A 24,696-nucleotide genomic window follows, 5' to 3' on the forward strand; every position below is an offset into this window, starting at 1 on the left:
CATTGCTGTCCCCAGGCCTTTTCTACAGTGGCTTTTCTACAGCTGGGTGCTCCCTGCATGCTCTGGTACCTCTGATTGTTCCTCCCCAGGGGCAGGACTGTGCACTTCCCCTTGTTAAAATCTATGAACCATTTCCCCAGCCTGTCTGGGTCCTTCTGGCTGGGATGGCTGCGCAGCCTCCTGCTGCATCAGATGCTCCTCCCAGTTTGGTGAGGGTACACTCAGTCCTGAACCCACTACTGACCGCTGGGTAATCTGTTCTTTCCATCAGGTTGTCTGTAGCAGTAACAAAGCTGAAAGCCACCATCACATCATGCACTCTTACATCTCCAGCATCTCCTCTCCACTTCATTTTTATAACAGAAGCATTTCCCTCCTTCTCACATTAAACCACATAAGCTTGTGTGAGTCATTGCTTGTAGAAATGAAAAGCTACCACTACCTTTTCCCATGCCACATATTTATCTTCCACTTGGCTGTTTTTGTTTTCACTGCAGAAATGTGGCAGTCCTTCAGCAAAATTTCTTTTAATAAACCATCAAAACATTTCAGCCACTACGGGATGCTATTAAATGCAGACAGAACCAAGTGCACCCCCAAGGAACACAGAAACACTGTGACGGTGCAGTTGCCCCAGTACAACAAAGAAATGACAAAGCATCCCTGTTGTTTGGACACTCAGAGAATATTGCTCATCACAACCATGAGTACAGAAAGAAACTGACCCAGCTAAGCATGGAACTTGGCTTTAAAGAATGTAATAGGGGAAAAATATAGATCAAGAAAGGTGCAGTGTTCTGGAAAAATAACTTTATTGAAAAAGTCTTTGTGAACAGTACAGAAGCTGACAGAAATAACCTAACTCGGAGAGCCACTGGGAGACTGGTGAGGCAATGCCATGATGGAGTGCTTCAGAGGAGGAAGAAGGATGACCTTGTCAGGCTCACGTGCCGACCCTATCCATGCCAGCCAGCACCAGATTTGTCCTCCCACTGCTGCTGGAGACCCTGCAGTGCTCCAGACTCCTCTCTTACCTCAGTGCCTGTGCTCAGCACCAATCACCTCACCACCTGCTACTGCAGCTCTGGCTGCAACCTGCTCCTGTTACCTCAGGCCATCCCTTGTGGTAGAGCTCACTGCTGAGTGCAACAGCTGGCTCTCAGGAGATCTGCAGTCCAGAGATATTAGCATCAAGGTATGGTTTAGAGATCGATCCAGCTTCTGAGTCTCTGCCTCCAGAACAGCAGCTTTGGGCTCCCTGACCACAGCCTCCAGGGAGTAAGACAGCTCTTGGTGAAGGTCCAACAGCTCCTGGCTGGTCTTTGCACAGCACTCAATATAGTCCTGCTTGTATTTCCGTTCTTGTGCCAACTGCTGCTGCAGATGAGTCACCTGAAAGAGGCAGAAGGCTGAGCTCAGAGAGACCCACAATATAGGACCATCCTTAGCTCCAAGGAACCAGGCAAGCACCCTCTAACTCCAGCCCTGGCCAACACTTTGTCCTTGCTGAATGGGAAGTAACAGGTTCCAAAGTCAACATGAACTGAACTCAGATGATCAACAGTGCAAATTCCTTTCTCTCATACTGTACACGTGTACAGCACTGACATTCATGTACAGCAAAGAAAAAGATTCCTACAGGATTCAGTAATGCAACTCTTTTTTCAAAGGAGAAATTTTGGCAACTGCCACCTTAGTTCCATGTGCTTTTTCCTCAGCACAAGGACCACTTGGTTACACCAGTGTTGTAATAAAGACTGCTTGTTCAGGAGGAGGTAACGAAGAACTGTTCTGTCCACATGCAGCTTAAAAACTTAACAGCTAACATGAAAAAAGGAACCGAAGGGAGCCACACCATTTCAGAGAGGAACAGATCTGACCTCGTATCTGAAATAACAAGGACACTGGGGTTTAAAGGCAGAAAAACCCTCCCACACCTTGTAAGTGATCCAGGGACACAAGTGGGAGAAGCAGCCACCTGCTGCTTAAAGCATCTGCTAGGAAACAGGAGACTGAGTTGCAGTTTTGCTGTTTCCCAGAGCTATGGAGTGCCTTAATTAGTAAGCTAAGATCTATTCTTTGATCAGAACACTTTAACTTTCCTGCTGAATTAGGTCCACAGTGCATGCCAATACAACAGTCTCAAGAGGAAAATGAGTTTGATTAGTTCTCTCTAGCAACAGAACTTCAGCCACTGAAGCTTCCTAGAAAGAGCTTGCTGGCTTCAGCAGCATGCTCAGCTTACTTTCCAGAACTAAGCAGTATGTACTTCAGCCACAGAAGCATTATGTACACCTGTTGCTTTTATCGCCTGTGAAGATTCATACCCTCAGGGAGGCCAAGATCTCCTAGATGACCTACAGTCAGATATACCTGACTCATAGAAATGGAAGAGAAGTCTGACAACCTATTGGTACTGCCAGTATTGCTGTGAAAAGATGCAACAGCATTTAGTAACTGAAAGGTATGTGCTTACACTGATAAAACAAGTAATGTTATAGCGCTTAGGTCTCTGACTCAGTCCAGTACTGGGACCATGATTAGCACAGAACAACAATACAGGCTGCGTGACAGCTAAAAGCTTGGCCACTGTCTTGTGCCCCTGGAACTCTGATAAGATACAAGCTCCCCTTTTAATGAATCAAGTAAAGATAGGAACAGTTGACAGGATGAGTATGGCTCAAAGGAAACATCCTCTCGGGCTGCAGGAAAGTTTCAGTTTTCTCATTTTCCTGCAATCCATCACCCACCATGCCTGACTTGGTAAGTCAGAGACAAGCCTACATTAGCAGTCTTGTTTATCCGTGGCCAACAAATGCAGAAACCTGGGTATTTCCACTGCCTGGTGTACTCAATTCCTGACAGTGGGGACCCAGCCAAACATAACTTGTGCTGTAACATCATGCAAAGTTGTGTTCAGCAGTGCAGCTACATCAGCTTTTGATGACAGCTTTTCTATTCCTCACCTGGTTCTGTAACTCAGCTAACTGACTGCAGAGAGCACGAACCTCCTCCTGTGAAGAAAATGCAAGTATTTCATTAGGCTTCAGTCTGGGCAGGGTCACAGTCTGTATTAGACTTACATTATGTCTATGTAGTTGGGGGGGTGGAGGGGTGGCAATAATGCCACTGGAATTTGCCATAGTTCCTCTGTATGGCCAAACCCTTCTTTCACCAAGTAAGCTTCTGTTCACACCTTTCTAGACGCAGCCAACTTGTCCTCATCAGATTCTGAGAGAGAAAACCTGCTTGTACTTGTCTGTGACTGACGACTACAACTTCTCTTCAGTCTCCTCCGTTCATGCTCCACCTGCATGTTGGACAGGATAAAGAATCACAGAAACCAGCCACCAAACAAGAAAAAAGAAAAGATCCCAGGACGTTATTTGTGAGGAGATTTCTGTGCAGAGACTGTTCAATTGCATCAGACAAAGCTGGAGGCAAAAAGCACTCGATTCGGAAGAGAAAGAGCATGAGGAAGTTTCTGACATGAGAGTGTCAAATGCACGTGCAAGGTGACACCAGGGAGAGAAGAGTAGGACCTGAGTGAATGTTTGTCTGTGAAAGCAGTGAGGTGTCAGTGGAGAAAGAAAATGAAACTGTGTCTCCATGTGGGAGTGGGAAGCAAACAGAGGACTCTAAAGGACTGTATATGGAAACAAGCTGAGTTCCAGAGGACCATAAGCATTGCACAGGCAGTGAAAGCCTTTTTTACCTGCTCAAGAGTTACCCTGAGCTCAGCATTGAGTTGTTTCAGCTCAGACTTTTCATGTTCCAGCTTTGCAACTGCTTGCTGCAGACACTCCAGCCGCTGCCATAGGAGCTTCTTCTCTAAGAGCCATGATAGGTTTTCACCACCTTCAATAGCCTCCTGGGTATACACAGAGATTATGTGAACAGCTATCACATAAAGGTTAGAGGGACCAAATTAACATGTCACAGAGGGTGGCCAGCCTTGGGCATGGACATCATTAAGTCCCTTCTTTCCTTCCTGACTGACAGGCCAAAACAGCAATATATGTTTTTAGGCGCTCTGCATAGGGACCACTACATAATTACATAGTTAGCAGTGAAATAACTTCTTGCTTGTTCATTAGTAGACAGAATGTGCATGGTCAGAAACAGCAGGTCTCTGAAATTACACTCTAAGCACCGTCACTGTGAGTGCTGCTCAGCCACCTTTAAAAAATTCTACAAAGTTTAGCACATTAGTTTGGTCAGCTGTGCCCTTTTGTCTCCATGCCAAATCCTAACCACACTATGTCAGCTAAACTTGCCTGGACAGCAGAACTGATTACTAATCCCTAACTTTTGGACTTGATTTAATAGCAAGCTCTGTAGTTCTTTCAGTAGTTCTGGGCTTGACAGAAAAAAATTGATGCAGGTGAATGGCCTGTGGCCTGTGCTACACAAGCAGGCAAGCCTGCTGACTGAAATCATACCCTCTTTGGCCAAGCTGGTAAATATTTATGGGAAACAACATTAGCATCCTTTACTGACATTGTAGTTGACTGATGTCCAGTCACACCACCTACCTGAAGATGAAACCGGTCCTTGTCCCTCTCTGAAACCATACTCTGCAGGATGGCTATTTCTTCCCGCAAAGTCCCATTGGTCATTTCACTCTTAGAAAGGGCAAGAGTCAGTGCCTGTGCCTTCTCTTTCCATTCAATTTCTCCGCTTTCAGTCCGCTTCAAAATAGCAATCACACGCTTCAGTTCTTCCCCATTTACTTTCCTCTCAGCTTCCAGTTGTTGGGCCAGTTCCTTCTGCCTTTTCAAGAATTGGTCTCTCTCTTGCAGAACCCTCCTCTTAACTTCCTCCTCTTCCTCCCATTTTTGGAGTTTCTGGATTTGTTTCTTGAGAGTCTCCCCTTCATCTTTCCAATGCAGAGCCGATGTTAATTGTTTCAAGAGTTCACTCTGCCTCCTCAGCTCTTTTTCTTTCCCTGTCAGAGCGCTCTCTAAATACTTGATTCTGTCTGTCTGGTATTTGATCTCCTCATCCTTCTTTGTCAGAGTCTGCTGAACATGCTGGAGATCCTCTCGAAGACCTCTTATTTCCTCATCTTCTAACTCTTTTTGCTCACCTTGAGCTTTCGTCTCCCATTTTCTCCTATGCAAGTCTTCTTCTAGGAACTTCTCTTCCTCTCCGTGATGTTTAATATCCTCTTTCTTCTCAGATAGCATAAGCTGGAGATTCTGCAAGGTCTTCAGTTCTTCCTCTTGGTGCTGGAGTTTTTGCAGAAGAGTTTCATTGTCTTCATCTCTCTTTCTCACCACTTCCTCAAGCAGACTCACTTGATTCTGGCAAGATGTTAGAGCTGCTTTCATACTTTCTTCACGAATATGAAACACATTAATCTGCTCTGACTGTTTGAGAATTTCCAAATTGTTCTTCTTCACTGTTTTGCTCATTTTGTTCAGGTCCTCCTGTAGACTTTTGACCTGTTTAGCTTCTGACTCCTTCTGCTCTTGAAGTTCCTGGACATGCTCTTTCAGAGATGCTATCTCTTGATCTCTAGCTGCTAGGGAAGATTCAGCACATTCTAGTTTTTGCATTATAACTGTAGTCTGCATCATCCTATCGTCATTTTGTTGTTGAAGCTTAGAGATAGTCTCCTCTAAAACCTCTATCTTTCTTTCTCTTTCTTGCAGAGACATTTTTGTTTCTTGAAGAATCACTGGATCAGTTTTGTGCTTTTCCTCCTTTTCTTTCAATGCCTCACACTGCTTCCTAAGGGATACAGTTTCTTGTTCTTGCTCCTTTAAAGCCTCTTTAAGATGCTGCAGAATTTCTTTCTGCTGCATAGAGTCTTTTTCTTGTTTTTGGAAGGTCTCAATCAGTTCCTTCTGAGATTCAATCATTAAATCCTTCTCTCTCAATATTGCCTTACTGTATTCTAAGTCTCTACATAAGACATCCATCTGTTCCGTTCTTTCCTCATATTCCCTTGTTTGTTGCTTTTGGATGTCTAGAAGTCTTTCCTTTTCTTTTAAGGTTTCTAACGTCTGCTCCAGTTGCTCATAAACAGTCTTCAACTTCTTTTCCATGACTTCTTCAGCTTCCTGGATTTGCTTTTGCTGTGACTCAAGCTCTTGATCTTTTCTAGATAAAGAAAGTGTCATTTTTTCTACTTTACCCTGGAGCTCTTGCAGGTACTCCTCTTGATGCTCCTTGTACTGCTGAAAGAGTCTTAACTGATTCCTTTGAGAGTCAGACTCATTCTCTCTGTCCTTAAGAACTGCTCTGAGCTGCTCAAGACCTGTGTGCAAAGATTTCACCTCTTCTCTCTCCATCTCCAGTTCTTTGATCTGCTGATTTAGAGCCATCAGCTCTAAGTTTTTCTCCTTCAAGCTTCCCTTCATATGATCAAGATCCACTTGCAGACTTCTCACCTGTGATGTACCATGTTGTTCTAGAATCATTAGCTTCCCTTCCTGGAATTTGATCACCCGGTCCCTCTCTTCCAGATCTTTGCTCATCTTGCTTACAACAGTCCTCTGCATTTCTCGTTGCTTCTCCAGTTCCCTTATCTCTTCTTGCTGGGATATAATCTCCTGGTCTCTCTCCTCCAGCTCTTTGCTCATCTTGCTCACAGCAGACCTCTGCATTTCTTGTTGCTTCTCTAGCTCATGTATCAGTTCTTGCAGAGATTTGATCTCCTGGTCTCTGTCCTCCAGGTTTTTGTTCATCTTGCTTACAACAGCCCTCTGCAGTTCTTGCTGCTTCTCCAGCTCCTCTATCAGTTCTTGCTGGGAACTTATATTCCCATCTCTCTCCTCCAGGTCTTTGTTCATCTTATTTACAACAGTCCTCTGCATTTCTCGGTGCTTCTCCAGCTCCCTTATCAGTTCTTGCTGGGATCTGATTTCCTGGTCTCTCTCCTCCAAGTTTTTGCTCATTTTGCCTAGGGCAGTCCTCTGCAGTTCTTGCTGTTTCTCTAGCTCCTCTATCTGTTCTTGCTGGGATCTTATCTTCTCATCTCTGTCTTTTAGATCCTTGCTCATTTTACTTGCAGCAGTTTTCTGCAATTCTCGCTGCTTCTCTAGCTCCCGTATCTCTTCTTGCTGGGATCTGATCTCCTGGTCTCTGTGTGCCAGGTCTTTAGTCATCTTGCCTATAGCAGCTCTCTGCAGTTCTCGTTGCTTCTCCAGCTCCCATATTTCTTCTTGCTGGGATCTGATCTCCTTATCTCTGTCTTCCAGGTCTTTGCTCATTTTGCTTACTGCAGTCCTCTGCAGTTCTTGCTTCTTCTCTAACTCCTGTATTTGTTCTTGCTGGGATTCTGTCTTCTGTTTTTTCTCTTTCATGTCCTTAATAACTTGATCTAGAGTAGTTTTATGCATTTCTTTCTGGCTTTCCAGAATTCTTATCTGTTCCTGGTATAACTTCATTTCTCCCTCTCTCTTTGACAGGATGGCATTCACTTGAGTAAGACTCTCCTGCAAAGCTTTTACATCCGCTGCCTCTTTCTGTAGCATCTGGATTTTCTCCCGTTGAGTGTCCACTTCCTTATTTTTTGTTTTCAAGACAGACAATGTGGTCTGTAGTTCTTGTTCAAGGGAGTGATTCATATCTGCTGCTGTGTTTGCTCGTGTTTCTGAGGCTGTGACTGACTCCTGAAGAAGTTTTATCTCCCACATCAGTTTTTCTTCAACTGCTTGCAGTCTGTCCCGTTCATGCTGCAACACAGGGAGAAAAAGATCCCATAATTCTATTTATGTAGGTTTGTTTTCCATACTAGATTTGAACTCTGCTTTGGTGGCAGTCAAGGGCTGCGGTCTGAACTTTTAGTAGGAGCTTCTACCTATTTGTTTTCCCTCTCACTTAAAAATAAATAAATAGACAACCCCAAAAACACCCCCCAAAACCCAACACCACCACCATCTGTATTTGAGAACTGTACTGAATTTAGCAAACTGGCCATAACTGATTTTTTTGATGGTGGATTTAGATGATATTTCCACCCCCAACCCCAGCACTGTTTCAGCTTGTGAGAACTCTGACAGACCCTTCCTGATCCTATACAGGCCCACTGTTTTGACAAGACCATTTGGCAATAAGTTCAACAGGTGTCCTCTGCTGTAAGAAAATCCTCTTGTTGTTTGCAGTCACTAGCTTCAACAGAAGGCGGCTTGTGTTCTTCTGTTGGAACAAAAGAGTGACCATACCCTACCTCCCAGGGAGCTGGAGAACCCTCCTGCACTACCCTTCAAGTCCGGATACTCCTGAATTTAAATGTGTATTTGGGCTTAAACCATGCAACATAAGTTTGAAAGTTACTTAGGCTGTCAGAAATCTTCAGAACTGCAGAAAATGAACAACCTGCATCGTTAATAAGTTTTATATGACTCCGTTATCTTTTTCTCCTTATTCAGAAGAATGCTATTGGAAAAGTCAAGATAAAACGATTGCTTATATAAGTTTTGTTCTTTTGCCCTGTACTTTGTGATACTGGCTCTCTCTTCTTTCTGGACTGACCTCTAACTCAAGGTGTTGATCCTGATAATTCAGCTACAGGGGCTAGAAGGAAAACAAGTCTAGGAAACACAGAATGAATGGCAGGAAGGTAAATGAAAGAGAATTAGTCAGCATTTGTATCTTATCAGATTTGACTAAACTTCTATAACATCACTGAAAACCAACTCTCCACCGAAAAAAAAAAATAAAATAGTTCCTTAAAATTATTAATAGATGTCAAAAAAAAAAAAAAAGAAAAAGAAAAAAAAGCTAGAAACTGCCCTTCATGGCATCTGTTAGCCATACCAGCACATCCTTTTTTTGCTCCTCAGCACTCTCAAGTTTCCTTTCCAAAGATGCCACCTCTTGATGTAGTGTCATAGCCTCCTTCTTTAGAGCAGCAGCCTCTGCTTGCAAGGCTGCTTGTAGAGAGTTGTTCTTGCCTTCTGCCATCTGTGTCTCTGCAGCAAAGGTCAAGGAGAAAAGCAAAGTAAGATCAAACTGATTTGTAACCTGTCTTTTATAGGCCTCAAACCCACATGAACTTCCAAACTGGGCATAATTAAAAACCTTCCAGCCAGAGAAAAATGGAAGCATGAAAAGTGGCAAGGTTCAGAATAATATGAAAATGCATCTGTCGTTCTGTTAAAAATGTGTTAAAAGGCTAGGGTTAATGGGACAGCAGCAGGTCACCAACAGCATTCGAATCTGATAGAACCCTCACTGATGAAACAAGGACAGGGACAGCCAGTGAAACATCTAGTGCCATAAAGAAAAAGAGTAGGCAAGGGGAACAAGAATCAGAAGTGAAGACTGTGACACAGTTAATTAACCAGAAAGACATATGAGGCTTTACAGAAGAGACAGATGCTGATGTTATGCTTGAAGATGCACTTCAAGGAATTTTTTTTCCAAAAGAATGCTTGGGTAATACATTGTGCTCTGATAGAGAAAAGTAACGTTCCCTGATAGTGGGATGACAGCACAAAGAGAATAACTGAGCTTCATATCAGCAGTGAGACTGGAAACAGAAGAGTTTACAGTCAGACAGGAAATGAAGCATACTAAGAGACAGAACTGTAGAAACAGACTCAACTAGTAGGCAGGAACTAAAATGGAAAAAGCTGACTACTTGGACAAGCAGGGTCTACTCAACCAACAAAGGCAATGTTTTAAGCAGGCTGATGGTTTTAGTCTATGGAAGACAGTACGAGGAATCAAGCTATACCTATTCTGTAGTGACACAGGACCTGAAAGGCATCACTGCTGGCACGCCCGTCACCAGCCACAGCACTGGATGCAAAGCCAGCCACTGCATTTTTTGCTATGAAAAGCTTTCATTGGCAATCCTATGGTCAAATCTCATGCTTGTTGCTTTTCCGCCCACCCTCTCATCTCCTGGCACTGCAGCACTGTTCCTCTGTGTGGTATCAGAAATCCCTTCCAGTGAGACAGGATTGACTCAGTGGGTTGGAAAGGAAAAGCTGTACCTTCCTGGCTTTGAGCCAGTTGTTTCTGTAGCTCCTGATTGCGGGCACTGAAGTGGTCCCTCTCAGTTTGCCTCTTGCTCAGCTCCAGTTCCAGGTCCTGCACTTTCTTCCCAGCATCATTCTGGAGGAGGCAAGAGCAGTATATGTTCACAGAGCCACTGCTGGCAGGAGACAAGAAGGTACAAAAGCTAAATGCAGAAATAGCCTAGGTGGGAGGGGGCAGTTAGACTGTAATGGGAAATATCATTGTCCTTTCTCCCTGTGGCAGCAAACAATCCTGACCTACACGAATTCACACCCGTTCTGGTATTGGCACTTTGCTCATCCTGTCCAGCAAAGGGACAGGACTTCTGGGTGCACTACAGAGACACGTTACCAGATCTTGCCGAGTTTGCTTCAGGTCCTGACGCAGGTCTTGCAGGGCTGCTGCCACTCTGTCCACCATGAGCTCTACAGGGAGGTCCTTGGCCTGAGAAGCAGTTTGGCCCCAGACATGATCCTGTTCTGAAGAGAGAAGCCGTTCAATTTCAAGCTTTAATCTGGGGGGGGGGGGGGGGCTCCAACAAACAAGATCTGTTTATATATTGCAGAAGGTGGCAGCATCTCCATAGCTGTGCTGTAGTTTATGTTGCAGCAAGCTATGCCATAGGCTAAGATTATTTTGCAGCACACTAATGTGAGTACTGCTCCCAGAAAAGAACACACATGCACCTCGTGACTACTGGTGCTAGTGGTTTCTCCATGTACCAACATGGACTTGCCTCTGCAGAAACCTCAGGCTTCCAAGACTTTTCAAGACTTGAGACAGTCTGTATTGGAAAGGACAAATCTATTAGGATTGCAAAGAACTGTCCCTCCCCCCTCTATATTATCCTCCATCCCCAAGCACTCTACATAATTTCCATCCCTCCAACACTTGCCTGAACTCCAAGCAGCAAAGTCTTTGTTTTTATCAGTGCTGTCACACAGCATGTGGTGAAGAACCAAGTGCAATTTGTCCAGCTGGGACTGGGCTTCACAGTGGGCATTATTAGCCTGCTGGCACTCTGTAGCCAATGCCTTTGCTCTGTTCTCTGTGCTACAAAGCCTCAGATGAAGTTCAGACATCTCAGCCTCTAGCACGTTTAAAGAGTCTTTCAAGCACTGTTCTCCTGCACGAGATTCCTCCAGATCCTGTAACAGTTGCTTCTCCCGAGCTGCCAGGTTAGCTTCCTTCTCCAGCACCACTTCCTGCAGTGTCTGTACCTGTAACACAGATGCACAGAATCTCAGGGATAGAGCTGCTACTGAGAAAGCACAGAAGGAAGAAGGGAGAAGAATGAAGAAGAAATTAGTCCAAGTAAACACCATTTTGGAAACAAAAGGCAAAAAATAAAACACCCCACAAGAACTCAGACTAAGCAAAACAGACAATGAGCTAGAAACAAGTGCCTGGATTTGACTAAGGGTCCAAAAGGAAGCTTCCCCAGCCACAACAGAATGAGTGAGCTCTCACTCTTTCCAACCTCAGAAATGAAGCAGCGTGTGTTTGAATAGGGGGCTGGCAGGGCAAGGTGGCAGATCAAGCAGCCCTGCATGGAGGGGAAGCTGTCAGGGGCGCCTAGGAGTAGAAGTAAACAGAAGTCAGTCACCATCCCTTACTGTGCATCTCCAGAACACCAGATGGACTTGGCTGAGGTGGAAGTGCCTTCCACAGACCATGATAACCACTTCTATGTCATCAGACCTACAAAAGGTAGATTCCCACCATCGGGGGACATTTGTAACATAGATACTGAGAAGTTCCTAAGGAGTCTTCTGTTGCTCTTCAGAGATGTAATGCCTTGAATCATGAGAGAACAGGGAGCAACACAAGGAAAACACAGCAAATCCAGCCTTCACCCCAGTGTGCAGCCTCTAGACAGAACACAGGAGTGTGTATGGTTGGAAGGGGAAACAAATTAGAAACTACAAACTGAAGTGGTATTCAATGTCCCTGGGTAAAAGGAAGCTTAATGGATAGGACACCTGGTTGTTGAGCTCTTCTATTTCCCTTCTGTGGTCTGAGTGGAGCTGCTGAGCTTGTTGAATAGCAGAATGTAGTTTAGACACCTCATTCTGCTGGACAAGATTGTTTTCTTCCAAGGTCTTGAGGCTCAATTCCTTCTGTTCCAGAGACAGAGATAGCCTGAAAGAGGGAACATGCAACGCATTACTCACAGTATCACACCTAATAAATTCTTTGGACTTCACCACCAAGGCTAAAACTGCTGTCTGCTGAGGTGTACCTAAACAACTAGGCTACTCGTTCAGTCCTAAGCCAGACTGGCAATCACAGCAAAGCATGCACCTACTACTCTCATTTCCATGGAGAAAAGCAAATTAGTGGCTAAGTTCAATATTTTTCAGATGGGAATAGAGACAGCCTGGGAGCACATATGCTGAAACACTTAAAGAGAGATGTTAGAAGTGATATCCACAGATATAATCTCATGTTCTGCCACTCTGTAATACCGGTGGTAATAAGTGGCAGCTTTATCCACCACTGGTTCTAGTTCTTCCCAACTTGAATTTCACAAAAGAATGTTAGTCTAAAAGCTCCAGGGAAAGGGGAGATGTGTAATTTTTAATGTGTTTATGGATAATGCATCTTTATAAATGTCTACTATCCATAGTATAACTTCTTATCCTCCTATGTGAGTGGCTCCATGCAGTGGAGCTCACAGTAATACTCTTAGATGTACAGCAAAGGGTCAAAGACCCAGAAAAATCTAGCAAAGGAAGAGACTAGCCATAGGTGTATCAATTTCCCCAGAGCCATTAGTTACTAAAAGCTGATTTCAGAGACAGGCAATAATGAAACAAGCAAGACACAGGAGAATTAAAGGCTCAAAACACTGGACCATGAAGGTTAATGCTTGTTCAGTATATGATTTAAGTGGGGAACTTTCCTTATGTTCCCCAGACCAAAAGGGCTCTCAGATCATTGGTTCAGCTAACAACTGGTAGAAGCTAAGACTAGTACCATGATGCAAACAGTGATGCCATATAGCTAAAATAAATGAAGATGGGGAAGAAGAAAAGAAGAAAATAAATTATTTCTACTAACGAGATTTGAAGAGATTTTGACAATAAAGAGGAAGTTTGTTTTCCCAGCATGTATATCCTAGTAGGAACAGCAACTGACAACAAGGTGATATGTGGGAGTATGAGACTTGCAAGCACTACTATTAATTTCAGTGAGGGAAATAAAGGCAGAAGTGCTAAGTGAAGTTTGGAGGAAAATTCTCAGATCCTCATATAAGATGTAGAATCCCACAGAGGAGAAGCAAGAGCTCACTGCCTCTTCTTTCTCCTCCCTTCAATGAAAAGGTACATTGAAGACTGGGAAGAGTTCCCCAGGTGAAGTCTTTTTTGTTGCAATCCTCGGACAGTCATTAACATCCGTAACCCTTAGGGCTAGCAGGGACCCTGCTTGAGCACCTCCAAATGCCTGCTGGGTTATTTTGAGAAATGAGGAAACATGGCAATAAAAAACAGCTTGATCCTTGTGTGCCTCTGTAGGCATACCCTGAAGGGAACTTGGCTTAGCTCAAAATCCTCATTTCAAGATGCCTGACTCCAGCCAAAAGTATCAGGATGAAATGACTGTGAATGTTTAAAGAAATGTTCCAAGTGTACTGGACTCAAGGTGGAGCTGGTGGACCTATTTAGCCCATTACACTGCAGCCCATCCCGCTTCCTTGGAATGTTTTGGGTTTCAATCTCTGAAAGTTTAACAGTATTTATATGCTGTCCTGATAGAAATTCATTATTTTAAGAGAAAGACTATTTCAGAAAAAAAAATGTAACTGAAAGATGAGAAAAAAAGAGAATGAAACAGGATATCAAAGGAATAAAATGGTTCTGCATAGATAGTTCTGAACTGCATTTTAAGGAAATGGTATCACATCCATCTGCATATGAAAAGATCTGTAAGAGGAAACTCATTAAATAGAACAGAGAGCCTTGCAGGCTTTCAATTACCTGTCTCTTTCACTCTCTAGAGCCTTCAAGGAAGCCTGAAATTCTGTATTGTGACGTTCCACTTCTTCCCATCGACTCCTTTCCCCCTCTAAGGACTGTAGGCACACCTGCAGTTCTTTGTTCTGATGTTCTACCTCTTCCCACTGGCCCCTCTTCTCTTCCAACATTTTCTGAAGATGCACAACCTCCAGTACCTTCTGCCTGGACAACTCTTGTGCCTCGTTCAGATCTTGCTGAGCTTTATGGCCAATTGCTTGATGGGACTCTTCAGAGGCTGCTAGCTGAGATGCCAGCTCTTCTACCTGCACCAAAACATAACAGAGCAGTCAAAGACTACAGCTTGTCACTGCAAACCATACATATACTATGAGGAAAGTGGAAGAACAGATTTAAATATTGTTCTATTGTAAGAGTATCAGATTCAGCTGATTTGTTTGAAACACGTAGAGAGTGGCATGATGTTCATCTCATAAAGCACCTTAAAAAAAACAAAGGCCAGATGACATCCATTCTGATGACTACTGGCAAACAAAAAAAGAACTAGCCCATCTGTTCAGGGAAGCAGCTAATGACCAGTAGGTCTTCACATCAGCTGAGACAGACACTACAGTATGATGGCAGTCAGAGGAATTACTGTATGTCTGTTCTGCATTAGAAAGACAATTAGTGAAGGCACCACCTACTTGATGACTCAAGTATCTTTTGCTGTTTCAGTCACCTGTTTTTGTAGATCATCCCTCTGCTGAAGAAGGATATTCTTTTCCTCTCTGATGTTTTCAATTTCTTCCTTGTGCATATTCTCCACCATCTTGATCTTACAGTGAGTTTCCTGCAGCTCTTCTTGCAGTTTTTCTGTGATGTTCTGTAACCAAAATGAAGAGCAATTTACTGGGACCTGCCATCAGCTCCGCATGTTTCCTCTTTCCATATAATCTCATCCATTTGCCCATTTCACTCTGCTTTTCAAACTGTCTCTACTTTTGTTGCAACCCATCTTTCCTTTTGCTTACCAGGCAGGCTCTGTGCTTTCAGTGCTCCAGGACTTGTGATCCATTTCCTTGCTAACCTGGCTTTAGCAGCCTCTCTCTGACCCTGTGCTCAGTCACCAACTGCTTGAACTTTCTACCTGCCCTACTAGAGAGACTTACCTGCTCATACTCTTGCTGCTCTTTCACTTCCTGCCTGAGTTGCTCAAGCTGATGGCAGGCTTCTGTTAGTTCTCCCTGAGTTTGGAGTAGTGTCTCTAATAAAGCTTTCTTCTCGTTCTCCTTTTCTGTCAAGATCTGCACAAAAATACAGAGGAGGAGACAGGTTGAATCTCCACAGAAAAAAATAATTTCCACATCCTTCAATGATTTGAAGGCTGACAGGCTCACACAGTCTCAGAGCAATATGATGCCCATCTCTTAGGCCACTATCTGTCCACTTGTTGGCACAGATTCCAATGTCATGTGGGTAGCACATGGGCCATTTGTGACTGAACCTTCAACAGACTTTGAATCACCTAATAGGAATAGTGATGACATTTCTCTTGTCTTCTGTTGTGACCTGTTTGTCTTTTAATACAGGTTTTTTCAGGCGCTTAGTTGTAGAGAACATACAAGGCTGCGGGAGGGTGAAGGCAGCAGCTTCTTCAGGCAAGTCATGCATCCTAAGTGGGGCTTGGTGAAAATTCCAGTTTTAAGATGTACATTGCCACCTCTGAGAGCTGGTCCTACCATTCCAGTACTGGCAGACACAAATGGGGGTACTGCCACTCCTAGGCAGTCTGCTTAAGAAGGAATCTGGGTAGAACACCGGAAGAACTCTCAGTATGACAGGTTTACTTTGGCACAGAAAATCTGGGTGCAAAACCATATACCAGCAAGTGACTTCTAAAAGAAAAAATTCAGAGGCCACCTCTGTTACAGTGCACAGAAATATTTCATTCCTACTGCCAAAGACAGTCCTGCACGCATTTCACTTCACAAATTCAAGGAACACTTGAACACTTCAGGAAAACAGGGACATACAAGGCATGTTCTCACATCCCAATATCCAGCTAGCTCCCATAGTTCTGTCCTTTCTGTACAGGTGGCTTCCTTCAGCACACCACTGTGAGACATGATCATACTATCTGCAGGCCTTTAGTAGACTTCCTCACCATCTTAAGCCCACACTCTGGTAAACTCTTGTGTTACAGGCATTGTCCTTCATAGCACAGAGGTCTTACATTTGCTAAGGCATCCTGCTCAAAGAAGGGCATCCAAGAAACATCTCTACCCAGACATCCAGTGTCAAGAAAAATGTCAATAAGTAAAGCAGAAAATTAAAAACAAATTCTGCTTTCACATTCACCTCTTGATTGGCACTTTCAACTCTAGCTCGTTCCTCTTCTTGCTGAGCTTGCATGGTAGCAACTTTCTCCTTCATGTGAAGTAGTTTCTTCTCATGCTGCCCTTCTGTTTCTGCTTTCTCCTTTTCCCAGAGCTCCAGCACCTCCTGTAGCTCTAAATGGTGTCCTTCCTGTTCGCTTGCCTGATGAGTGAAGGAAAAGATCTCAAGATGAAGTCTCAGGTAACATGAGAAACATGTAAATTTTCACCTTTCCCACACAACTCCACTTGAACAGCATGCTATAGCTGCCTTGTGCCCTATCAAGGAACATAGAAGAGCAGGTCAGCAAGAAAAAGAGAAGTAGATACCAAGTTCTCCACTCTGATGGCTGCCTGTTTCCACACACCTTAGGATTTATCTCTATCTTCTATTTTCAGGATTCAGCGTCATTGTAATCACTGAAAAGATGCAGACTGACTGTCGGGTGAGAAAAAGGCCAGTATCCCAATGTCCTAGTCACAAGACAGGCAGTGAATTGAACTACAAGCTGTTCCACACTCTTTTAAGTCCTACAGTAACACATCTGTCAACCATAAAACGATAGAAAGAAGTTACTGCAATGGAAGCTGGCAGGAATGTTGTGAGTCTGCTTCATGGCAGACAGGAGTTTGGTGAGATCCTACCACTTTACTGTGGCTTTGGGTGGAGTTTCACCCAACATTCAGCTGAATTTGTCTTAGGCCCACAGCAAATCTGTGGCTGCATTCAGCATCCCAACAAAATCATGTCGGCCCTTCACATGCCTTCCAGTACAAGCCACTGGCTCTACCACCTGGCCCAGCAGTGTGTGGCTTCTCACAGCTGGTAACTACTGCCATTTCTCACACTTGGGCAACAATTATGCAAAAGCCATCCCACAGAGCTCACTTGAAGAATTAAAACATATTGTTTCCTACCAGGTCTTGTAGGAGTTTGTTTATTTCCACTTCGTGATCAGTTTGCTGAAGTTTCAGGGCATTGCTATGCTGCTGTTCTATCTGAATGAGCCGCTGTGACATGTTTTCCCGTTCCTGCTTCATTAGAGATCTCTCTGTTTCCAGCTCATATTGAAGACACTTCACTTCCCCTGCAAACATAGCAAATGGCAAGAAAAGCAGTGCCTACAGAAACTATTCTGAATTTGCTGGCCTTACACCATTTTAATTTCAGTGTAAAAGGGCTCTCTCTGCATTTCCTTCATTCCTCAGCATTGCACTGCAAATGCACACCAGATGCAAAGTACATGAGCTCTCACCTTGTATCACTTCCTTAGCCTGAACAACTGTATGAAGTTGGATTTCAAGCTGACTCTTGGTGATCTCCAAGTGAGATAAATGCTGCTGAGCTTCAAACAGGCTGGATTCCAGGGTGTCCTTCACTGACCTACATGTTGTAAACATGGAAAGAAATGAGCTGCTCTTGCTCCTGACATCCACAGGGAATTATTCCAGTAAGAACTGGTTCAAGATCCCGACATCTGAATACGGAAAATGGGTTGTGTGGAAATTCATGGACAAAAATATTTCTGCCATTTAAAATAGCAAAGTAGGCCCCTCCAGATTTTACTTACAACCCAGCATAATGCAGGAAGTACAGCCTAATCTCAATAGCCAAATCTTAAGTTGCTATCTGTAACACACAGGTAGCTGTGTCAATAAATCAGAAGCCCATCCTCTGTGCACAGCCCCGACCAAATTGGCACTTCAGACTTGTTCTGTGGAATGGGGTGGAAGGGAGACACAGCAAAAAAAAAAGCATTTTCCTGGCTTGCTAGTGACTGTTTATGCTGTTCATAGCATAGGGATATGCAGGTAATTTTCCAGACTCCCTATATTTGAAAGGGAAACACCAGATAATAGAGTAACCTGTCAAGCTTGTAGCTGCATTTTTAAGGATTCTAACAGCTGAAGCAGCATCTGAAATGAGAGATAAGAAATAAGAGAATCCTTCAGTTCAAACTGCTACAAGTTCAATAGAAACTCATTATTTTTCACCAAGTATTGCTAACTAAGCATGCAGCAGCCCAAACTGTTCATCATTCCTTAAAATGGAAGATGTGGTAGTGCAGATACAAACTGCTACGTACACAGACTTCAACAGGCTGCTACGAGTGACACGCAGGAATTTGGAATCAGAAGCTGAAGTTACTTCTCTGCTTTAATACAGTGTTCTGAGTGCCAGTATCTTACAATACACAGCACCGTTTCATCAGTACAGGGATTCAATTAGGATGATATCATTAAAGCTAAAGGGGCACATTGTGGGTGATAAAGCAATAAACCCTAGCAAATTAACATTTGATTACTTCAATGTACAATGGAAAACTTGACTGATCATGCCCATATCCAGGAGTATAAATTGAATGTGCCACAACTGAAAGATAAATAGAAATCTTTCCTGTTTTAGAGCCTGACAAGAGTCCAAAACTGGGACAGCAAAAGGCTTGAGAACATCATCTGGTGAGACTAAGCGCTTATTCTTCTGGGCAGTGCTTTTATCTACTGCCAAGGGTTCTTTAGAATTAATTTATCTATTCATTTCTTTTACTGCTGCTGTCACTGAAGCAAAAAACAAGAAAAAGCCCAACATTTTAATAAAGTCTGTCTAAAAGTATCTACTGCCAACCTCTGTTTGTATGGCAGAACAGATACATACAATGACTGTCCTCCGTTCACCTGCACACCAATAAAACAGGAAAAACATCAGTGTTACTGCACAGCTCGAGTTCAAAATTCACCATACTGCACCCTGCACCTTTGGCTGTGCTCTTCTCTGGAAGTTGAACCAGCATTAAAAGCTGCAGACAAGCAGTACAGCCAATCTGACAAAAGAATTCAGCTGGATCGAACATGAGAAGCTGGAGAACAGAAGCAGCAGCATTCAAGAATCAGACAGTGCTGAAACAGCAATCATCAGCCCTGATAACACACTCTGGAACAGCCAAGTGTAAAAGTCAAGGTGCATGACGACCTCTAAAATATCATTTGTACAGCTTTGTAGTTCAGGAATCCTCTAAAAACCACCTAGGAGGAAGGACAAACATCTCAGCACATTTCTTTGGTGAAACACAGAATTTATCACAATCTTAGCAGTCTGAGACAGCTCAAGGACAAAGTCTTGTTACTTCCCTGCATAACATCCCCATGATAGCCGTCTCTGGAGGCCACGCGGTAACGTACAGAGAACCCAATGATGAACAAGAATTCCCAAGAACTGCCAAGGACTCAAAATAAACTTCCCTGCTGCTGATATAATGAAACCTAGGTCCTGCATCACAGTTAACAAGAGTTAGACTAGAAGCATAATGCCCTCAAGACCTTCAGCATAAGCCTCTAGCTTCACCCTAAATGATGCTGTCCTACTCAAGATGTATGGTAGTCTTGAATCCCAAATATCTGTGTTGAAATGTGCAGAACAAGAAAAAAAAACAACAAAAAAAACCCACAAGTTCCAGGCTCCACTAAATATCTGGATGGAAGCAAAGACAGCATGACACAGTTACTTCCCAATCCAGAGCCAGGGTACCAGTTATGGAGGAATCAGATCAGCTTGCTGTAGACTTCATGCAGTGATGTGCAAGGGGGCATGAACAAGAACCTAGGACTGTGTTAGCTTTAGCTGTCACAAAAAACAACACACATCATGATACATTTTCTTCCTTCCCCCTCAAGATTATTCAATTTCAGCCTAAGGAAGGTAAAGCCATCTGGAAAGCGTACAGGATGCAATAAATCTTGGTGTAATGATTACCACCTTTGTAATTACAGACATTAAATAATGTCCTGTCTAGGGCCTCCTCCCTGCCTTTACCTGGCCTCTGCCAGCTGCTCTGAAAGGCCTTGTCTGTCCCGTTCCACAGCTGCCAGTCGCACCTCAAGGGCAGCCTTCTCATGCACCAGGAATTCCTTCTCTTTGGACACCTTGGCCACTGCATCCTCTTGGCGAGAGGACTGCTGGCGCAACTGCTCCAAACCACTGCTAGCTGACTCTCGCTGGCGGTAAACCTGCAAGCAGGATAAAATATATTTCTGGTCATTTCTCTGAATATGTGCTCAGAGCCAACTAGTGTCACTTCTGAATCAGTTAGAGGAGAAAGAGTTCCTGCACTGAGGGCTGAAAGCCTAAGAGCATCTGCTGGATACAACACCAGTACTCTGGGCTGCCAAAAGGCACTGAGACTTGGAAGTGATGCGTAGGGCCACACTCGGTTGGCTGAGACCAGGCAGCTACTTGAGGACAAACACACAGACCCCAGATTATGTGTTTTCACATGAAAATCCTGCATCTTCCAGAACTGCTGCCTTGCAAACTAAACTCTCAGAATCCCTATCAGTGCCATAAATGTTAAATTTGAGCAAATACAACTTTGCTGAATGATGAGAATTAAAGTAAAAATGGTTTCTCCTTCAAAAATAAAACTAAACAACTAAGAATCCCATGAAGCATCACTTAATTCAGCACGTATAGTAGCTGGATGCCATGAGGCAGGGAAGCATTGGTGAGCATTGTAACTTAACAATTTTTGGGGCTGCTGTAGCCAAAGAGATTGTATTCAGTAATTCACTGTCATACTGTTCACTTGTCTTACGTTTAAAAAAGTTGCCTAACATACATTGCTGATAATCACACTTGGAAATTAACCATGATTTTTAAGCTACTTTCTGCATTGTACCATCTCTACTTTCTATTTGCCAAATAACTTACCTTAAAGTCTACCTAATGCAGAACAGATCATGAGAAAAATCGTATTTTTCTCAGTTATCTCCCACCAAAGTTACGTTTATGTCTTAAAATATAATTCCAGCAGGACAAGCAAGATGCCGATCCCTTCTTAGCAGTACAAGGCAGCAGACATTGACTTGCAGCTCTGTCCCACTCCCCAGGTTTGAACAAATTGAGCTCTGAAAACAGTGGACTTCACAGTGAAAACATTAGAGACACATAGCTTTTTCTTGCCTCAGAAAGAGATGAAGAGCTTCAATGTTTTCTTGTTTCACCACCAGTACCAGAGGCAGCCTCATTCAGGTGCATGTGCAACAATAATTATTATCTCTGGAGCTTATAAAAAAATTAAAAAGGGACAAATGCTGACAAGAGGATCAAAATAATCTGTAGAAACAAAGGACAGTTCAATTCCTCAGAGTCAGGGTCTCTACAAGCTGTCAACCCCTTTCCAAAAGCATGTACACGGAGCCTTCTGACCTCCAGTACTACCAAGCACCTTGTTGATTAAAGAACTGCAGAACTAAGCAATTGCAGCTTCCTTGAGCCAAGCAGACAAATGCCTACCCAAAAGAACCAGACTGTTGACCTCACCTGGTTCAGTTTCTCCTGTGTTTCCTCCTTTTCCTCTGCCAGTGTTCTCAGTTGCATCTGCAGCCCTTCCTGTTGCTCCTCTGCTTTCTTCAGCAGCTCCTCCAGGCGGGATTTCTCTGTGCAAAGCTCTTCGTTTGTTCTTTTATACAAGGACATCTTCTCCTGTTCAGAGACCTTTGCTCTCTCCATCTCATTCACTTTATCTGACAGAAGTTCATTCTCTTGTTCCAGCTACAATCACAGATGCACAAAGGAAAGAAAACACAGTTAAGGTTTGCAGAAGATTTGGATTGGACAGAAAAAGGAACATCTCCATATTCAGCCAGTCACACTGTGTGAAGGCACAGAGTCTGAAAAGAATCAAGCAGCTGGAGGTGAACATCTTGCATTGTTGAAACTCTGCTCACCTGCAACACAAGCTTGTTCAGTTCCACTTTATCCAGTGCAAGAGCTTCATTAATACTGCTCATCTTTTCTGCGGCAACACGTAGATCAGCTATTTCAGAATTCAAATTATTCTGAGCCCCTGTCAATGCTGCTATTGATTTCTCTGCCTGAAGAGACAAAACAGCAACATGAAAACAAAGACAGGAATAACCCCGACTTCAACCAGCAACTCCAGATCTCCTTTGAGTCTCTGACATACTTGATGTGCTCCCAGTAAGATCTTCCTAACAAGCATATGGGGACTGACTCCACCACAGAACCTGAGCAGATCACAGCATTACCCAAGAAGGACAATGCTATTTTCTCTGAAACAGCACCTGTTGTGATCTTGCTGCAAGAACTCCATCTCCCAAACACTTCCAGAGTGTTACTTAGGAACAAGGTGTCCATACCTTTTCCAGTGCCACTGTAAGCTCATGTTTCTCTTGCTTCAGCAGATCCTTCTGAAGGTGTGATTCCTCCAGCTTCTCCCTTGTGGCTATCAATTCACTCTGTAACAATGAATGCTTTGCTTCAAGTGCAGCTAAGTCCTTCAGACTTGAGAGAAAGGGAAAGGCAACAGGTTTTTAATGCCAAAACCATTACTGCTTGCAAAACAAACATTGCACACTATTCTTAACCTAACAGCTTCCTGCTTGTTAGCTCTCCTTTATGATGCAGTGGATAAAAGACAGCAAAATTGACCTTTGGGTAAAACATACTTCTTAAAATTGATCTCACCTTCACCAATTAAAGAGTTTGCAATCTATTTTGAGAGAGGATGCATATTCATTTCCAATCCAACAATCATAGGATCATAGAATGATTCAGGTTGGAAGGGACTCCAGGAGGATGCCAGCTAAATCTTCAGCTCAAAGCAGGATCACTATTGGGTCTAGGTTGATTAAGGCTCTATCCTGATGTACCTTTCAAATTCCAACACAACACAACATCTCTGCATAACTTGTTCTACTGCATGATTGTCACAATGGTGTGATTTTTTTCTTTAAATCCAGCCCGAATAATCTGCTTTGGTTGATGACCAGACTGGCCACGTCTGGATTAATTTTTTAAAGGAATATAAAGAAAGGACAAGGAGGCAGCTATGCTGATATCAGTACATACCCAGCCCTGCCTAAGTACTCCCTCATACCTCTGTGCTATAGACAACAAATAGACAACATTTTTCCTTTGTAGTGTGTATAGACCTAAGCTCTAGCAATGCTCACCCCCTGCCCAGAGAAAGCTTTTAACACTCACAGGAGCTCATGGTCATGATGTGCTCTCTCCATTGCCAGCTGCTGCTCCACCTTTTCCCCTTGGGCTGAATCTTCCTTCAGCTGCAGCTCAGTGTTACTCCGACGCAGACGTGAGGCTTCTTGCTCACTTAATTCCAGCTTTTGCTGTAGCTCTGCTCTGATTTTCTCTAGGTTTTCACAGTCACTGCATAGACAAGGAAGAAGAATGAGGTGATTTGCATACTCATTGATCCCATTTTCACCATTCTAGGATGGAATTGTGGAAAGCAGAGTAAGAAGACACTTGCCCCTCCCCTCATACAATAAATGCAGAGAGAAAGTAAGGTAGGCTTTGGCTTGCATTCAGTGAGAACCAGTGGCTAGGGAAGGGCACTCAAAGAACAAAATTCAGAGAAACAGTGTGATGAGAGGCACCTGTGTTCCAACACTGTTCTGAATCTCAAAGAAAAGCAGCTACAAAATGACAGTACAGCATGAAAAACAGTGACAGGAGGATGTTAACAGGGCATAGGAGAACTTGCCGATAACACCTCTGAAATCTTAGATCTGAAAGTAGAATACCTTTAGAACACACAGAAGGATGAAAGACTTACATCTTGAGTGCTTGTACCAGAGACTGGAGGTGCTGCTGGTGGCTGCTAGACATCTTGTTTTCCTCCTCCAGTTGCTCAAGCCTTTGCTGCAGCTTCTTACACTTCTCTTCCTGCTGTCTGTGCTGGTGCTGCAGGAAATTGATGGAGTCTTGCCTAGTAGAAAGCTCTTTTTTTAGGGCCTGTAAGGAATGTGGAGGGAAATAGCAGAAACAAGCAATAATGAGCAGGGAAGATGACTTCAAATGCAGTAGCTCGGAGGAGAAGCAAGCAGAGAGACAGCTCACCTGAAAGCAAAAGCTGTGATGAAGGGAAGGAGATCAGGAGAGAAAAGCAGAACACACTGCTGGTGAGACTGGTAAGGCCATACAGTAGCAAGAGCGGGATGATGACTTGAAAGAAACTGGTAAGCAAATGAAAAGGTCTGAAGCCAGCTGAGGCATTAGTGACGGTGGCCAGTGGTGAAAGCTACCAGAAATTCTCACCTGTGTTTCTCTTTGCCTCCTTGCCAGCGTTTCCTGAACCAACACAAAGGCACGCTCTGCATCAAGGCAGCTCAGAGAAGAGAGGATGTTGCCAGACTCTGGATGCTGGGAACTGTCACCATGGACAATGCTGACCGTGCTGTCACTGTCACCTAACACCACCTGAAAGCCCACATCAAACTGTTATTCTTTGCTCACACAATTTTGTTTTCCTTTCTCTATTTCTCCTCCTTCCCCCACTTCAACCTTGAGGTGTTAAAGACTCAATTCACTCATTCCTTCAGTGATTAAATGAGTTTTGTCCCAG

The 24,696-nt window shown here is 43.6% G+C and overlaps 1 protein-coding gene across 6 annotated transcripts in view; it reads right to left on the reverse strand.

Moving 5' to 3' along the window:
• Positions 1-795: 795 nt before the first annotated feature.
• Positions 796-24,696, reverse strand: part of LOC146757741 (uncharacterized) — a 31,464-nt gene continuing 7,563 nt past the window's right edge. For 2 of the 6 annotated variants that reach the window (XM_085519938.1, XM_085519939.1), the window contains exons 9-31: positions 24,390-24,551; positions 23,908-24,086; positions 23,316-23,498; positions 22,469-22,613; positions 22,037-22,183; positions 21,630-21,860; positions 20,124-20,317; positions 17,569-17,696; positions 17,231-17,400; positions 16,296-16,475; positions 15,107-15,241; positions 14,677-14,820; positions 13,959-14,260; positions 11,961-12,120; positions 10,874-11,198; positions 10,330-10,457; positions 9,954-10,074; positions 8,770-8,924; positions 4,536-7,685; positions 3,716-3,871; positions 3,197-3,310; positions 2,967-3,014; positions 796-1,392 (exon numbers count right to left, since the gene is read on the reverse strand). In XM_085519938.1, the coding sequence (XP_085376064.1) occupies positions 1,105-1,392; positions 2,967-3,014; positions 3,197-3,310; positions 3,716-3,871; positions 4,536-7,685; positions 8,770-8,924; positions 9,954-10,074; positions 10,330-10,457; positions 10,874-11,198; positions 11,961-12,120; positions 13,959-14,260; positions 14,677-14,820; positions 15,107-15,241; positions 16,296-16,475; positions 17,231-17,400; positions 17,569-17,696; positions 20,124-20,317; positions 21,630-21,860; positions 22,037-22,183; positions 22,469-22,613; positions 23,316-23,498; positions 23,908-24,086; positions 24,390-24,551 (6,945 nt within the window). In that variant the 3' untranslated portion in view covers positions 796-1,104. Of the gene's footprint in view, positions 1,393-2,966; positions 3,015-3,083; positions 3,311-3,715; positions 3,872-4,535; positions 7,686-8,769; positions 8,925-9,953; positions 10,075-10,329; positions 10,458-10,873; positions 11,199-11,594; positions 11,775-11,960; positions 12,121-13,958; positions 14,261-14,676; positions 14,821-15,106; positions 15,242-16,295; positions 16,476-16,680; positions 17,401-17,568; positions 17,697-18,178; positions 18,225-20,123; positions 20,318-21,629; positions 21,861-22,036; positions 22,184-22,468; positions 22,614-23,315; positions 23,499-23,907; positions 24,087-24,389; positions 24,552-24,696 lie in introns of those variants that run through there. The other 4 variants (XR_014935879.1, XM_085519940.1, XM_085519941.1 and 1 more) reach the window with 4 other exon arrangements.

This window comes from Coturnix japonica, chromosome 19 (assembly GCF_054131305.1).
Source record: "Coturnix japonica strain WE chromosome 19, WE-NBRP24, whole genome shotgun sequence".
In the NCBI taxonomy this organism is placed as follows: Eukaryota; Metazoa; Chordata; class Aves; order Galliformes; family Phasianidae; genus Coturnix; species Coturnix japonica.